General features: G+C 44.7%; 1 protein-coding gene across 10 annotated transcripts in view; it reads right to left on the reverse strand.

Annotated features, from left to right (window-relative positions):
• Nucleotides 1–15,548, reverse strand: part of ANK3 (ankyrin 3) — a 345,627-nt gene that overhangs the window by 45,573 nt on the left and 284,506 nt on the right. For all 10 annotated transcript variants that reach the window (XM_058189397.1, XM_058189394.1, XM_058189398.1 and 7 more), the window contains 7 exons: nt 15,154–15,378; nt 8,607–8,761; nt 6,206–6,417; nt 4,390–4,597; nt 3,257–3,353; nt 801–1,029; nt 434–559 (listed from right to left, as the gene is read on the reverse strand). In XM_058189397.1, the coding sequence (XP_058045380.1) occupies nt 434–559; nt 801–1,029; nt 3,257–3,353; nt 4,390–4,597; nt 6,206–6,417; nt 8,607–8,761; nt 15,154–15,378 (1,252 nt within the window). The remainder of the gene's footprint in view (nt 1–433; nt 560–800; nt 1,030–3,256; nt 3,354–4,389; nt 4,598–6,205; nt 6,418–8,606; nt 8,762–15,153; nt 15,379–15,548) is intronic.

Here is a 15,548-nt window from a genome sequence, read left to right on the forward strand (position 1 = left end):
TAACAAGTACAATGGGCCAGGAGGGCCACCTAAAAACTATTGATCTGGGGGCACCAAAAAGATCTTGGCCATTTCCAAGTTCACAGTTTCCAGAGGTGATGATGAGCCCTTGGAAAGGACCTTTTCAACCCCAAACCAACAAATCAGATTGTCTCTCAATGCAGGGATGGATGCACACAAAGAGCAACAAGGTTGACCTTCAACTAAGGGGCTAAGAGGAAACGCTAGAAAGCACCTCAGCCATCAGCGGGAAGCTCATTCCATGCCTGTTTTTGTCACCAACCCATCTCCCCTAAGAAGTTCATGCCAAGCATGTGATGGCACATGGAGAGAGCCGTCACCAGAAATATCCCAAGCATGTCCTTTCAAAAGAACAATGCTGTCAGATCACAAGAGCTTTGTCCCCTGATCTTATGGCAGCTGTGGCTTTTACCTTGATAGAAAATGGCAGTCTATTTTCTTTGAAAGCATAAAAATTAAATACAAGCTGTTGTCCTCCTTTCGTTAAAGGAGCTAGATTTCCATAACAATCCACATAAATGGGTTTTCCTTCCAAAACCTGTTGGAGAAAAAACAACAACAACAAAAGAATTAAAATAAATGGGAAGTGTCTCACTTTATGAACATATTTTTCCAGGCTCTTATGAGACAGGTTACGTACTTTTGATATACCTTTGATTTGAAATGAATTAAACCGAGGCTGATTTGCACAGGCTTCAGGTCATACTTAACACATTTTAAAAGGCTCGTCCACAGTCCATGATTATCACGAAGACCTTTGCTGTTAAAATTATAAATACCTCAATATCTTTGCTTCTTGCAACTTCTTCAAAATTCTCCTGCTGCTCCAGCGTTTTGTCAACTTTATCATCTGTCATACAGAAGCAGCGCAAATTGGATTCCACAGCATCGTTTGTTTTGGCAAAAATGACAAACTTGGCCATGTAAGGGACACATATCAATTCCCTATATAGCTGTGTGGCCAACCCAACTGTTTCAGGAACTTGATGGCAATCTGCTAACCAAAACCTAGAGAGGGGAAAGGGAAAGAGATTAGATTAGACAGAGAGAGAGATAGAAAGAAAGGCATAAACAATGAGCTCATTTTCATAAGGTAAAGGTCCCCTTGCAGGTATGTGCTAGTCGTTGCCAACTCTAGGGGGCGGTGCTCATCTCCGTTTCAAAGCTGAAGAGCCAATGCTGTCCAAAGACGTCTCCATGGTCATGTGGCCGGCATGACACAACGCCAAAGGTGCACGGAACGCTGTTACCTTCCCACCAAAGGTGGTCCCTATTTTTTCTACTTGCGTTTTTACATGCTTTCGAAACTGCTAGGCTGGCAGAAGCTGGGACAAGTAACGGGAGCTCACCCCGTTATGCGGCACTAGGGATTCAAACCGCTGAACTGCCGACCTTTCGATAGACAAGCTCAGCATCTTAGCCACTGAGCCACAGCGTCCCTTCTCATTTTCATACAGTGTCGGCGAACCTATGGCACGCATGCCCGAAGCAGCATGCAGAACAGTCCTGCGAAGAATGTGCGGCCTCGCTGGCTGCTATTCCACATTCTTGTGATCACATGCACGCCGGTCAGCTGGCCATCATGTGCACAGAAGCAGCGGAGCTCGGAAGAGCGGCATTCCATCACACATGCGCAGGCCAGCACCCAAACCTTCCAGGTTCATGTTTTGCGCATGCGCAATGGCCAGCTGTTCTTGGGCACGCTTCCATACCAGTATCCGGGTGTTCAGGTGCCGGCTTGCGCATGCATAATGGACCGCCGCTCTTCCGGGTATTGGGGCTCCCGCACGTGCGAAGGCCAGCGGGGCTGCGCATACCTCGCGGGATGGTTTCGCGTGCCATTTCTGGCATGCAGGCCGGCATGCAAAAGGTTTGCCATCACTGATCTAGTTATAAGGACATGAACAAAATAAATATTCCTTTGGAATACCAATCAAATTATGTCTCGGCTAGCTCAGCCACAGTTGTGTCAGACGCCATGAGAAGAAACAAGCCAACTTGGTTTTCTTTCCGATAGTGACTTCGTTTATTGGGTCTGCTACAAACCGGGTCTCAGTATAAAGTCAGCACTGAGAGCTTCTGCCTCTCAGCCCCTTTTAAACATCCCGCGCTGCTCATGCCCCACCCCATGGCTGAACTGCTCCGTTGATTGGACGCCCGGCCGCTCTCTCCCTCCTCGTCTGACACCCTCAGCTGCCACATCATCTGCTAAATCCCGGAACGTAAGCAGCTTTTCCTAATGCCCAGCCCTCATCTCCCTCTATCCCGGCCACCAGTGTGCTGATTCCATTCTCATGCTTGCCAAACGCAGATCCCTGCAGCCCTCCAACAGGTCCCCTTTGGATCTTTGATTAGGGGCTGCTCCTATGATCCAGATCCCTGTAACGTCATGTGTCGAGCCGGAGCTGGGCTCGACATTATGACTCTTCCTCTATAATCATCATCTGTTTAGAATAATGTGTCCTGAATGTAAATCAAGAGCCCTACAGCTTTTCTTGAATTTTTGTTCACTTTCAGATGCTTTTCCCCAAAACTGGAAGTGCACAAACTAGACAAAGTCATGTTTCCTTTCTTTTTCTTAATCACTTCGATTGCAGCTTGGTCTCTGGTGCACATCTGGATTTTCCTCCAGAGACCAACCTGTGGCCTTTGAGTCCTCCCAGCTTTCTTTTTGGTTGTTGCACAGGAAGTTTATTAAAATCAGAGTTGCAACACTGGACGATGGCTTTCTTTTTAAGTGCTTTGTAGACAGAGGAACAACAAATGGCAATCTTTCCAACTACCTAATGATTGTTTGTAAGTGATGGAGCTGTAGTCCATGAGAGCTGCTTGGGTGATTTAGGGCCATTCCCTACCTACCCTAGACCAGGGGTCTCCAACCTTGGCAACTTTAAGCCTGGAGGACTTCAACTCCCAGAATCCCCCAGCCAGCAAAGCTGGCTGGGGAATTCTGGGAGTTGAAGTCCGCCAGGCTTAAAGTTGCCAAGGATGGAGACCCCTGCCCTAGAGGGTTGCTGGTATGAAAAGAAAAAGAACAAGGAATGCAGCTGATGAGCTTTTTGAAGAAAACCACTCAAAATTGTTGTTGCCATCCTGAATTGCATTTTGTGAAATGGGCAGCTATAAAAAAAATTGATTAATTAATAAATAAGTATGTTCAAGTAAGTAAATGTGATCTTCCTTTCCAGATGAGGATGAAGTTAATCTGCTTTGTGGTACTCGCTTTTTGTCCTACCTGGCTGAAACATTGGTTGTGAAGGAGACACAATCATTCACAAACGTGAGAGGGGTGGTTCCTGTGATGTCTTCCCACTGTGCTGGTGAAGTGCCTCCTAAAGAAGAAGAAAAAAAGACATGCACCTCTTTTAAGAAAAGAATCTCAGCTTTGGCCTAGTCTGGAATTGTACTTCTGACTGAGCCAAAAGTTATGAGCTCCCAAATCCCATAGCCCTGAATTCCCGGTCTTCTGTTTCAGATGGAAACCGACAAGTTTCCCTCCCTGCCTGTGGACAATGGAGACAGGCATTGGCCAGGGACAGAAAACACCTGGGGGGGGGGTGTCTCTATGAGGAGCCACTTGGGAGGACTCAGCTCCAACCTTGAAATAAGCGTAGCTGACTAAAGAGATGCTAAAACAAAGAGAATCAAACAGTTGGTAAATGTGGTTTCTGGGTATCTTCCTAGAGCAACATTCGGTAAGGACACCTAGAAAGTCTGCAGACACTTTTGTGCATAGATGATAGCAAGATAGTGAGTGGGGGGGGAGGGGGGGAGAGAGAGAGGAAGAGATTCTTTTACTCCAAAAATGTAAAATGTTTTAAATACCGTTCAGCAAAACATTTAATCAGATCTCTGCTGAAATGAAAATATGTGTATCAAAGGTCAAAAGCTTCAGTCAGAAATTTGCAGAAGGAACACAGAAAATGTAGACTCAACACCCGCCGGGCCATCCTGGGTAAAATTGGGTACAATGCGAAGAGGAAACGTGCCAGCAGTTTGAAGAGTGGCGTCAAGCTAGCCACACCCACCTGGTTGGCCACACACCCCCGGCCGAGGTCAACCCCAGCCCTGATGCGGCCCTCAGTGAAATTGAGTTTGATACTCCTGCTTTAAGACATTAAGAATTCAGCAGATTTCTTGGAGTTTCTGCCTTCCTTCCAGCCTCCCAAAGAGTTGAGTTGGCCTGAAATTCTATCCAAGCAAGCAGGTCAGCTTCTGTCCATCCTGCTCATCCCAGTCATTGTGGGGCTGGGGAGAAGCGGCCTGAGGCACCCATGACTAATTCAGGGGTCACACGACCATTGGAAGAAGCTGCCAGAGGGTGTGTGGCTCATCCTAAGGAAGCGCATGAGCCCTGCTGGGTCTCACCTGTGATGCTACACAGCAGTCGAAGGCTGGGTGTTGTGTCGCCTTTGTACCCATTGGTCACTCCTTCCCCAGAGGGCGGCGGCACTGGAATCGTCATTGTGATGGGCTTATGGAATTTCCTTCTTCTGGGCTCTACGGTGACAATGGGACTGAAGGTGGCTTTGTTGCCAAGGATCTTCTTAACCATTTCGTCCTGCACTGGTTGAGCCTGTTATTAATTTGAGAAAGAGTTCTAAATGGCTATCTGCATTGTTTTCCAGAAAAAAGTGAGTTGTCTCTTTTTCATTTATTTTTTTCAAAATGAGAAGGGTGTCTCTTGTTCTGTCAAACTCACTAAACATATTCATATAAGCTAAGCTCAAATCTCAGCAACTTAGTGACCATACAATATCCTCCAGCCACAATATGGGATTGGTTTTCTCAGGATGGTTTCTGATAGTCACTGAATTCCCTCCTTGAAGCATTAATGACACTATCCTATAAATATATGGGCTTCATCGATGTTTTTAATAAAAATACGCTGATTTACCTTCCTCTGTGACCTGCTCAAGTGTCTTGAACAAAGAACTTCTTGTGATCTGACCAAGTTGCCCAAAAAGTCCTGAACCTTAAACGCCTAGTTACAATCTCACAAGAGACTGTATTTCCAGGATTCTAGAATAAATTTTGGGGACATCCCCCATGTATGAGAAGCACACAATTCTTAATATCCTTTAAAAATCCATACTGAGAATACAGTTAAGCAGGAGATACACATTGTTCACAGCAGCATAGAATATAGCATTAGCTTTTCCAGATCCATGAATCGCCATTCCAGAACCTCAAAAACAGCATGCATTGTATCATTTCTGTAGGTGATGTGAAATTTTCCTGAATTCAGCTTTAGCGATAAACATTCCTGACAGATATCAGTCCAATGAATGCAGATTAATGCCTAAACCCTAAGCTGGCGACCCCCAGGGGGAGAGCCTTCTCGGTGGTGGCACCTACCCTCTGGAATGAGCTTCCCCCAGGACTTCGACAACTTCCTGACCTCCGGACCTTTTGCCGCGAGCTTAAGACATATCTATTCTTCCGAGCAGGACTGGCTTAAATAGGGTTTTTAAACATGGATTTTATTGGGGTTTATTTTATATTTTGTATTGTATTTTAAATTTAGGCTATACTGAATAAGTTTTTTTAAATAGTGTTTTTATTGTAATGTATTGTATTATTTTATCTGCCTGTTCACTGCCCTTAATAATAATAATAATAATAATAATAATAATAATAATAATAATAATAATAATAATAATAATAATAATTATTATTATTATTATTATTATTATTATTATTATTATTATTATTATTATTATTATTATTATTATTATTATTCCAATTTACTTCGTGCAAATTAAATCATCACCAAACGGGAGAGGGGGATCTAATGAAAATCTCCTTGTGGTGATAGAACAAAAATCTTATATCCATGTGTTGATACAATAAAATATACTGTTTCATTTCATTATGAATAGAGTTGAGCTGCTGGATAAGATTCAAAAGGTTAATAAAACGTTAAGAGGGAGGAAAGCCCTCGTGGGAAGCTATACTTGAGAGAGATGACCGGATGATAGCTGTAGCCTCTCCCTGTGGGAGGTCAAGAAAGAAGTCCTGCACTGTCTGTTCACCAGGATTCAACTGGACTTGAGAAGGAACCTTCTGTAAAGGTGTGCAGAAATGGGGCTGCTGTGCTGTTGGGCCCGAATGGAGCGAGCCAGGGCCCAGTGACTTGGCCCTTCTCCTCCACAGGCTTTCTCAAGACAAGAAGCTCCCTTACCTGGAGGCCCACTCGAATCCTTTTCGTCAATGCGCCTTCAGGGAACGCAGCTTGGACCCGAGGCAGAGTCGTGCTGCTTAGGATTCCTCCTTCCGGCCCAATCTGGTTGCTCTCTTGCTTAATTCGCGAAACCACCGCAAAATACTGAGGGAAGTCCTTGGTGACGATTCTGCAGATCCGCTTCTTCTCCAGCTCTTCCACACTGTCCAGCTCTAGGAAAGGAGAGGGGGCTCAAGACTCATCTCCACGTCACCACTCGGAAATTCCTCCCCCGAGAGAATCCCTTCACCAGCAGTGGAATCAGTGGTAGGATTCAGCCAGTTCGCACCACTTCGGGAGAACCAGTTGTTAACTTTCTGAGCAGTTTGGTGAGCTGATTATTGGAAGAAATCATTAGGGCAGAGAACCGGTTGTTAAATTACTTGGATCCCATCACTGGGTGGAATTCAATTTTTTTTTTTACTACCGGTTCTGTGGCCGTGGCTTGGTGGGCATGGCAGGGGGAGGGTACTGCAAAATCTCCATTCCCACTCCACTCCAGGGGGAAGGATATTGCAAAATCTCCATTCCCACCCCACCTGCCAGAGGTGGTATTTGCCGGTTCTTCTAACTGCTCAAAATTTCCGCTACCGGTTCTCCAGAACCTGCTGAATAGCACCCCTGCCCTTCACTCTGTCAGCCTCACCCTCAAACCTCTCTGAATTAACTTTGAATCAAGCGGATTTTTGTTTTGCAAGCACTTCTTCTCTTTCTATTTTCAGGCTTGGTATTACGCCTTTTCTCAGAATGTGTTTGCTTTGAACTTTGAGTCAGGCAAGAATTACACGACTCTGGAACTGACGTTCTATTTAATTAACACTGTACTTTTCTCCCCAAGTAAATTAACAGTTTATTGTTAAAAAAGTATATCCAGATTCTTCAATAATAATACACCAGGAAATATTTAAAAGAGGTTGGATTTACAGTTTAAAAATCACTTTTCCTTGACTCCGAAGCATTGGGCAAGCACATTCGATAGTGATAACCATCCAAATAAATCTTAAGCGGCTGAAACTGCACAAGCCTATTAAAAAAAATTCTGAGCCTTTTAATAACATTTCTGGTCTGCCTGACTCTTTTTGATTTTTAACTCTCCTCATGCAGTATTTGCTAGATCAGGAGTCTCCAACCTTGGCAACTTTAAACCTGGTGGACTTCAACTCCCAGAATTCTCCCAGCCAGCTGTGCTAGATCAAAGAGAGTCACATCTGAATCTGCTTGATGTCTTGGTCCCTTTTAATATCTATCTTGGCCAGTAGATGGCACTCCACTCAGCAAAACCATGTTGGCTCCAACATTTAAAAAGGCAATGGGAGGGGAATATTTAGCAGACAGCAAAGAGCCAGAGAGCCGGTAGACTGCTCAGTGCATCCAAGAGCAGGTATTATAATGCTTATTTAGAAATTTCTTCATTTGAAGGAGCCCTTTCCCACGAAGAGGACCCAGGCATTCTTGGAGACTCCCTAAGCAGAGATTCAGAACAGCAGTGATGCAGGGATAAAACCAAAATGATAAGAGCAAGGGGCCCGAGCCCCCAGTCTGTGGACCAGCACTGGGCCACGGCATGTCAGAAATCAGGGCACGCAAACAAGTGAAGCCCCATCCATGGAATGCAGGCAGCATGCAAAACCACATCCCTCTCCGGTTTCTCCACGGAACCGGTTCATGGTACCCAAAAGAGAATACTTGTGCTGCTTAGTGGGCCCTGTTGCAGACAGAACAAAAGTAGGTAAATAAAGGTTCCCCTCGCACCTGTGTGCTAGTCATTCCCAACTCTAGGGGGCAGTGCTCATCTCCATTTCAAAGCCAAAGAGCCAGCGCTGTCCGAAGACGTCTCCGTGGTCATGTGGCCGGCATGACTCAATGCCAAAGGCGCACGGAACGCTGTTACCTTCCCACCAAAGGTGGTCCCTATTTTTCTACTTGCATTTTTTTACGTGCTTTCGAACTGCTAGGTTGGCAGAAGCTGGGACAAGTAACGGGACCTCATCCTGTTACACGGCACTAGGGATTCGAACCGCTGAAATGCCGACCTTTCTATCGACAAGCTCAGCGTCGTAGTCACTGAGCCACTTTCTTTTGTTTGATACAAAAATATCAAACAGATAAAACATCAGCATTGTGTTAAAAAAATATATCAAAAGTTGTACAACAAAAACGATAGCAAAAATTATAAGCATAGATTGTGATGGTCAAATGGTCATCCTTTGTTTCTACTGGAAGAGAAATCTATAGAGAGAAATCTGCTCCATTTTTTTCCTGCGCTTTCTTCGATGTTCCCAAACTAAAGGACTGCACATATTTTCACTTTTGCACCGTCTCCATTTCTGGCCAGGGACCTTTGCAAGGTGAGTGCCGTTACCTTCATTCATGCCATTCAGGACCTCCAGGAGGGTCTCGTGCTTGCTATCGTACTGATGCTCTTTCCAGGTTTCCCCATTTTCACTCCGCAGCACGATCAGCTCTCGTTCCTTTCCTCGCATCGATCCGAAATGTGGGATTTCCACCACAACCGGACTGCATCAAAGAAAGAGAAAAGGCATTGAGGCCGGAGGGCTCCCCACGGCACTCGTGTCTCCATGGGTCGGAAACGGGCTCGGTTTGTCATTCGGTTGCAAGCAATTACCAACTGGCAAAGCCACAAAACCTTTCCCGCTTGACCTGCAAGTGACCCCTTGATTCACCCCGATGCCAAACGGAGGTTGAAAGCAGACACAGGAGGGAGTGCTGGCAAACGCCGATTCACATGAAAACAAGAAGTTACAGAAATACATACAAGCAAATGAAAAAGAAACTTTTGGAAGTTGCTTATGCAGAAAGAGATCATAATCAGGAGATGTGATCTGGCAAGAAAGATCTACAGTGAGAATGCCAGTTTCAAGGAAAGCTGCTTTCTGCACCTGCGCTGCTCTACATCATGCAATGGATGTTAACGTGACAATATTTTTTTTTTCTGCATTCATAATTTCTTCTGCTTTGGGCAAGTGTGAAAAGAAAAACACGGTGCAAAGAACCCAAATGACTGAGAATCTTATCCAGTCCCTGCCTGGCCTCCTCTTGAGAGTGTCCCAGTTCTCTTCCTTTCTTGGCCTGGGATATCACTAGGCTCACGCAGGCCGCCATTTTACTTAGTAACTCCCAAGAGTTCCCATTTGGCTTTATCTTTTGTGGAGCACAATTTAGGCGGATGGTTGTGAGACAGATAAATAGAGAGACGGATGCCTTTGAGTGTGCAGAGAGAGAGAGGGCTGGTCCTGCCCTTATCCCAAATGCAAAACTTACTCAGGGTTAGCATGCGCGTGCGTGTGAGAGAGAGAAAAACAGAAGGGTGAGAGTGGGAGGGAGAAGGAGAGACAAGAGGAAAAGGGAAGGAGGCAGATAGAGGAAGGGAGAGGAAGAGAGGGAGGGAGAAGTGGGGACAAAGAGAAAAAGAAAGAGAGGGAGAAAGGGGTGGAGGGAGAGAGGGAGAAGGAGAGAGGGGAAAGTGGGAGGGAGAAGAGGGAAAGAGAGAGAGGGAGAAAGAGGGGGGAGGGAGAAGAAAGAAAGAAAAAGAAAGAGGGAGGAGAGACAGAAACCCTCCCTGCAAAACAGCATCTCAAAGAAGAGCCACGTTGCAGACATGCTACTTCTGTTTTTTTCTTGGATGGAGATGCAGAGCTTTCTCAGCAAAACGCTCGAGATGAAATCAGACAACAGAATGCACTGCAACTAAAAGCCAGAAGATGCAATGAGATGCTTAAGTCCTACTGAGTTCCAGGAGACTTAGGCCATCATAACCACATCCTGGACTGGGCGATCAGGGAGCCATCACTGATGTCTGGACCCTGGTTTCCTCCCATTCCTTTTATTTAATTATTTGTTTATTTTTATTTATTTATTAAATTTGCTGACCGCCCATCTCGCCACAAGGTGACTGTCCTTTATGCAAAATCTCCCGTTGGTTTTATAGAGAAGTTGAAGCTTGAACTTGGGTGAGAAGGGGAAGATCGGCAAGCTTCTTCTTGGATATGTTTTTCAACCTCCAAAAGCTATTTTACAACCCTGAGATTTATTTATTCAACAACATTTATATGGCTGCCCAAATGATGCATGATGGTTCCACGAGGCTTATACCATTAAAACCCTGTTATATATATATATGTTTTCTACCTGAAGATGACGAATGAGACTTCGTTGAAACGTCGCCAAGACACTTCCAATTTTACACGGGAGAAAACCCGAACAACCAAAGACCTATATATATATACCGTATATACTCGAATATAAGCCGATCCGAGTATAAGCCGAGGTCCCCAATTTTACCCCAAAAACTGGGGTAAACTGGGGAGAGAGGGAGAAAGAGGGGAGGAGAAGGAGAGACAGAAACCCTCCCTCCCTCAGCTGAGAAGGCTGGCGGCTCCCCGCCCGCCTCTCACTGCACCGGCAGGGCTTCCCCGCGCCGTCCGGTAAAATGTGAAAAAAAGAAAAAAAAAAAACTCGAGTATAAGCCGTATATACTCGAGTATAAGCCGAGGGGCTTAAAAAAAAAAAAACTCGAGTATAAGCCGTATAGACCCGAGTATAAGCCGAGGGGACGTTTTTCAGCACAAAAAACGTGCTGAAAAACTCGGCTTATACTCGAGTATATACGGTATATAAAAAACCTAAGACCAGTCCCTGGCTCAAGGTGAACTCTCGGACAATTAAAATTAAATTTTGACCAGCCATGAGAGGTTGGCCAGGTTCTTCTTCCCCTTCTGGGACTATCTTGCAATAGACTACAGTAGGTTGAGTAGGAACTCTGCCGTGGGCTGATGGCTGTAGCAGAGCAGCTCTGTCTTGGGAAGGGGTGTCTGCAGGACATGATCAAAAAAGCCAAGATGGGCCCACTATGCTGTCATCAAAGCTTTAGCTGTCACAACATCATGTCTGCTCTCTTCTCTTTTTTGACCATTTTTTACTTTTTTGGAGGACACCCCTGTCTGCCATTATTGTAACTTACCATGCCAAAGTTAGTGAACTGATCAGCTATGTACAATGCACCTCTCTGGCTCTTTCCCCAAATATCAAGAAGCAGGTGATTTGGGGAGTCACACAACGCAGCTGTCCTGTGTAGCTGTATGCACACCCTGAGTTAGCTAAGTCCTCTCCCTCTTTTCCTACCCCCTGTAAGTAACGGACATCATAACTCAAAGCCTTCCACCCAGAATTGCAAACCTCTGCGTGGAAACTAAGCAGACGCACCCTCTTTATGTCCTATATGAAAAATTCAATCCCAGAAAGGTAAGCATTTACGGATTATGCAGCTTTAATATATTTCAGTAATTTCCTACTGAGCTTTATCGGTGGGAAACAATGACAACTCATCATCTTTTACAACCACAGAGCATCTGACCATGTTGAGAACAGGGCAGTGAAGAATCAATAAATAAGCAGGCTGGGACACAGATTTTCTTCTGCATTTCCAACTATGGCATTAGGAACAACAGCATTTTTAAAAAATGACAGTTAGGGCACCAACCAATTAATTTATCCTCTTTTACACCATTGATTTTATTATTTATATGCTTAATGCCATGAGTTGGAAAGGTTCTTAATTCTACTTAAATTGTGTCTTTTCTTATCTTTCCCTCCTCAAAAACACAGATTGTTATTCAAATTACACGATTGGAAGAAAACAGCAACATCTCCAGGGGTTGTTGCATTTGGTAATCTAACTTTAACGTGGTGCTCCCCATGTACTGAACCACACCAACAAATACCTTCTGAATGCAATCTTTGTTGGTTAGCGTCTCTCTGGATAAAGCCCACACAATTATGTCCATGAATAGAAACAAAACTCACAGGGTAGGTAGGACAGGGACTCAACAGAGGGCTTGGAATAGAAGGGAAGATTGAGTTTCACAACTGTGGAATACCAGCTGTCAATATATTTAAGGAGTTCAACTATTCTAAATATGAATTCTTTTCAGATCAGTGTAAATGGGTAGTTCCCTGTGTGTAAATTCTAAATATAAACACTTGTAAATTACACACACACACACACACACACACACACATATAAATGTATAAATTATATACATATATTAATTATAAATATTTAAAAGTGTGTGTGTGTGTAGATATGCAACTAAATATGGAAGAGCAAGATTGGAGATAGTGAGGCATTTATGATAATATATGGAACAGAAGCTCCTCCTTTGCTGATAGAATTAGCCAACCTTCCACTCCTCATCCTTTCAAGGATTGTCTGGCTGCATTCACACTTACACAACAAGTTTCTCCAGGCAATTTAAATATCTGCCCTGTTTTCCCAAAAATACGACCTATCCTGAAAGTAAGTCCTAGCTTGATTTTTACATGTGTGCCCGATATAAGCCCTACCCCCAAAATAAGCCCATAATAAGTTCCTGATGGCCTCTGACAGCGAAAAGGACGGTGTGTGTGTGTGTGTGTGTGTGTGTGTGAGACGCACACAAGTGAGATTAATCAGTGGATGACATCCCCCAAAAATAAGACCTGGTACCTTTTTTGGTGGCAAAAAAAAAAAGACACGCTCTTATTTTCAGGGAAACACGGTACATAATATATTTTTAGTTTTAATGGGGGAACGGGGTTTTAGTAGCCTTGAGCATTCTTCAAACCCAGCTCATTCCATTGGGTTCAGCTTCCATGTGCAGCTTGCAATGGGTTGGGTGCACCAATCCAAACAAGGAGGAGCATCTTTCCAACTGGGTCTTCTCCCAAGAATTTAAATTATATGTGAGGCAGGGGTGAAATGTAAAATTTGTTATTACCGGTTCTGTGGGCGTGGCTTGGTGGTGGTGGGTAATGTGACTGGGTGGGCGTGGCCAATTTTTTTTTTTTTACTTTGAAAAGCATTTTTCTACAAGCTCTTCAGCCGAAGAGGTTGTTAAAAATGCTTTTAAACACCTGTGAAAATCAGGCAACTCAGCTGGGATCACCAGAGGAAAAAAAGCTTTTAAAGGGTTGTGACAATCCCAGCTGAGTTGCCTGATCGCCAGAACCTCTTAAAAGCATTTTTTTACAACCTCTTCGGCTTTAAAAGGTTCTGGCGATCAGGCAACTTCGCTGGGATCACCAGAGGAAAAGGGTTCTGACGATCCCAGCTGAGCTGCATGATCATCAGGATTTTTTTTTTTTACTTTGAAAAGCATTTTTCGGGCGAAGAAAAAATGCTTTTAAAAGTAAAAAAAAAACCTCTGATGATCACGTGTCTCAGCTGGGGGGGGAGGGATTTTTGCTACTGGTTCTCTGAACCACCTGCCGCCATCGCTACCGGATCGGGAGATCTGGTCCGAACCGGAAGTATTTTTTTAAAATTTTATTTATTTATTTATTTACATTTATATCCCGCCCTTCTCCGAAGACTGAGGGCGGCTTACAGTGTGTAAGGCAATAGTCTCATTCTATTTGTATATTTACAAAGTCAACTTATTGCCCCCCCAACAATCTGGGTCCTCATTTTACCTACCTTATAAAGGATGGAAGGCTGAGTCAACCTTGGGCCTGGTGGGATTAGAACCTGCAGTAATTGCAGGCAGCTGTGTTTTAATAACAGGCTTCTTACAGCCTGAGCCACACCGCGGTCCTCATTTTATCCCTTGGCAAGGAAGCTGTGGAGGGGGTGGTGGCTTTTCTCAGGGACAAGGAGACAAAGAAACTTGAAGTCTTTGGAATGCAGGAAAGGGCAAAGGCAGAATCCCCCACGCCCCATGCCCCAGGTTGCAGGGTATATCTAATACTAGATAAGCACTGTAGCCTGGCAAGATTCTGTCTATTGATGAGCAAAACAATAAAGAAACTACTCAACATTTCTTTGCTTTGAAGCAGAGTTGTTCTTGGTTCTTTTGGCCTGACACCATCTTAGGTTTGAATTGGGCCATCCTTGTATTACAAATATTACCTGCTGAAAATGACCCAATTTTGGCCATCCTCTTCCTCCACAAACTGACTTCAAAGCCTTGTCAATAATTCTATCAGCAAGATTAAAATAAACATATGTTTTGGGTGGATCTTTCTTTTTTAAAGGTATAGTTAATGCAGCTGAGACTGTAAGAAAAAGCTATTCTTAAAATAATTAAGAAAAAGCACAGAACTTATGAAAGCAGAAATGCTTGCCGTGAATTCCACATGCTCAAAGCACAAGGTCGGGTTGAACAGGAGCAGTCTTAGACTATCATCAAGCCATTATGGTTTCACTGCCTGTGATATTTAAACCAACGGGAAGCTTTTGCTGTAACTGTCTTAGGGAATGTAAAAGAGATGGGCATGATATCAAAACACAAAACCAGGGAAAAAAAAGCAAGTCAAAACCGAAAACAAGAAAAGAGCTGCAGACATTTGATATCTTTGCTTAGAAAGAGCCTACCCAGTGAATTTGGTCCCTTGAGGCCCAAGCTGCAGGATTCGGCTAACCAGGCTCTCGCCCTCAATTAAAGGGGGGGGATTGGTGGGAAGATGCAGTTTACTAGTAGCATCCATGCAGCAGGAAGAAAAACAAGAGGGGAAATTAGGAGCCAGAGGTTGACAGCTACAGTAAGCTTATTTGCAGGTTAATTCTTCTGCTCTTGGTGGGAAACAGCCAAGGAAGAAGGAAAGGTAGAACAGAGTGTTTCTTTAGAGGACAGGGTGTCTATGGGCATGAGTGGGTAACACTGCCAAGGTTGACTGGACCCCATGACAGAGGGAGGTCTCTGCTGAACATCCTCCTTTCCTCCTTCCATCCCACCCCACCTGTTCAAGAGAAGCTCCCTCTGGGCTCCATGGGGAGTTGGGCCTCCAGTGAAGAGACACATGTCACAAACAAGTCAACAAACACTCAGAGGGTGATCACAATAGGAAAGACAAGGATCCAACCGATTAAGGAGGAAAAGCCACTTGAGTGATCAGCCCAGAGGGCCACTTACCCCAGGAACTGTGCCCCAGAAGGACCCATCTCAATCAGCCGGCTGGCTAATCCTTCTCCTTCAACCATTGGTGGGGGGCTGGCCAGCTTGGCTCTCTTCACCAAGCGGCAAGTGATGCGGGTGGGAGCCGTGCACTTGCGTGGCGGGATGATGATCCTCATGCCGTGGTGGCGGCTGCCACGCATGGAGCCCCCCCGGGCATCCACCATAAAGCTGACCAGAAAACTGGAAGAGGAATGGGCAGCGTCAGGAAAAGCAGGCGTGGAGTAAACGATCTCTAACACCAACCTAATGCACTGAGAAGGAACAGCCAGCACTTATTGGCACCATTTGGGTGCAGGTCTACATTGAGCCCACCACTCTGCTCCCTGGAGCAGCCAAGACCAATGAGGCTG

Source organism: Ahaetulla prasina, chromosome 6 (assembly GCF_028640845.1).
Source record: "Ahaetulla prasina isolate Xishuangbanna chromosome 6, ASM2864084v1, whole genome shotgun sequence".
NCBI lineage: Eukaryota > Metazoa > Chordata > Lepidosauria > Squamata > Colubridae > Ahaetulla > Ahaetulla prasina.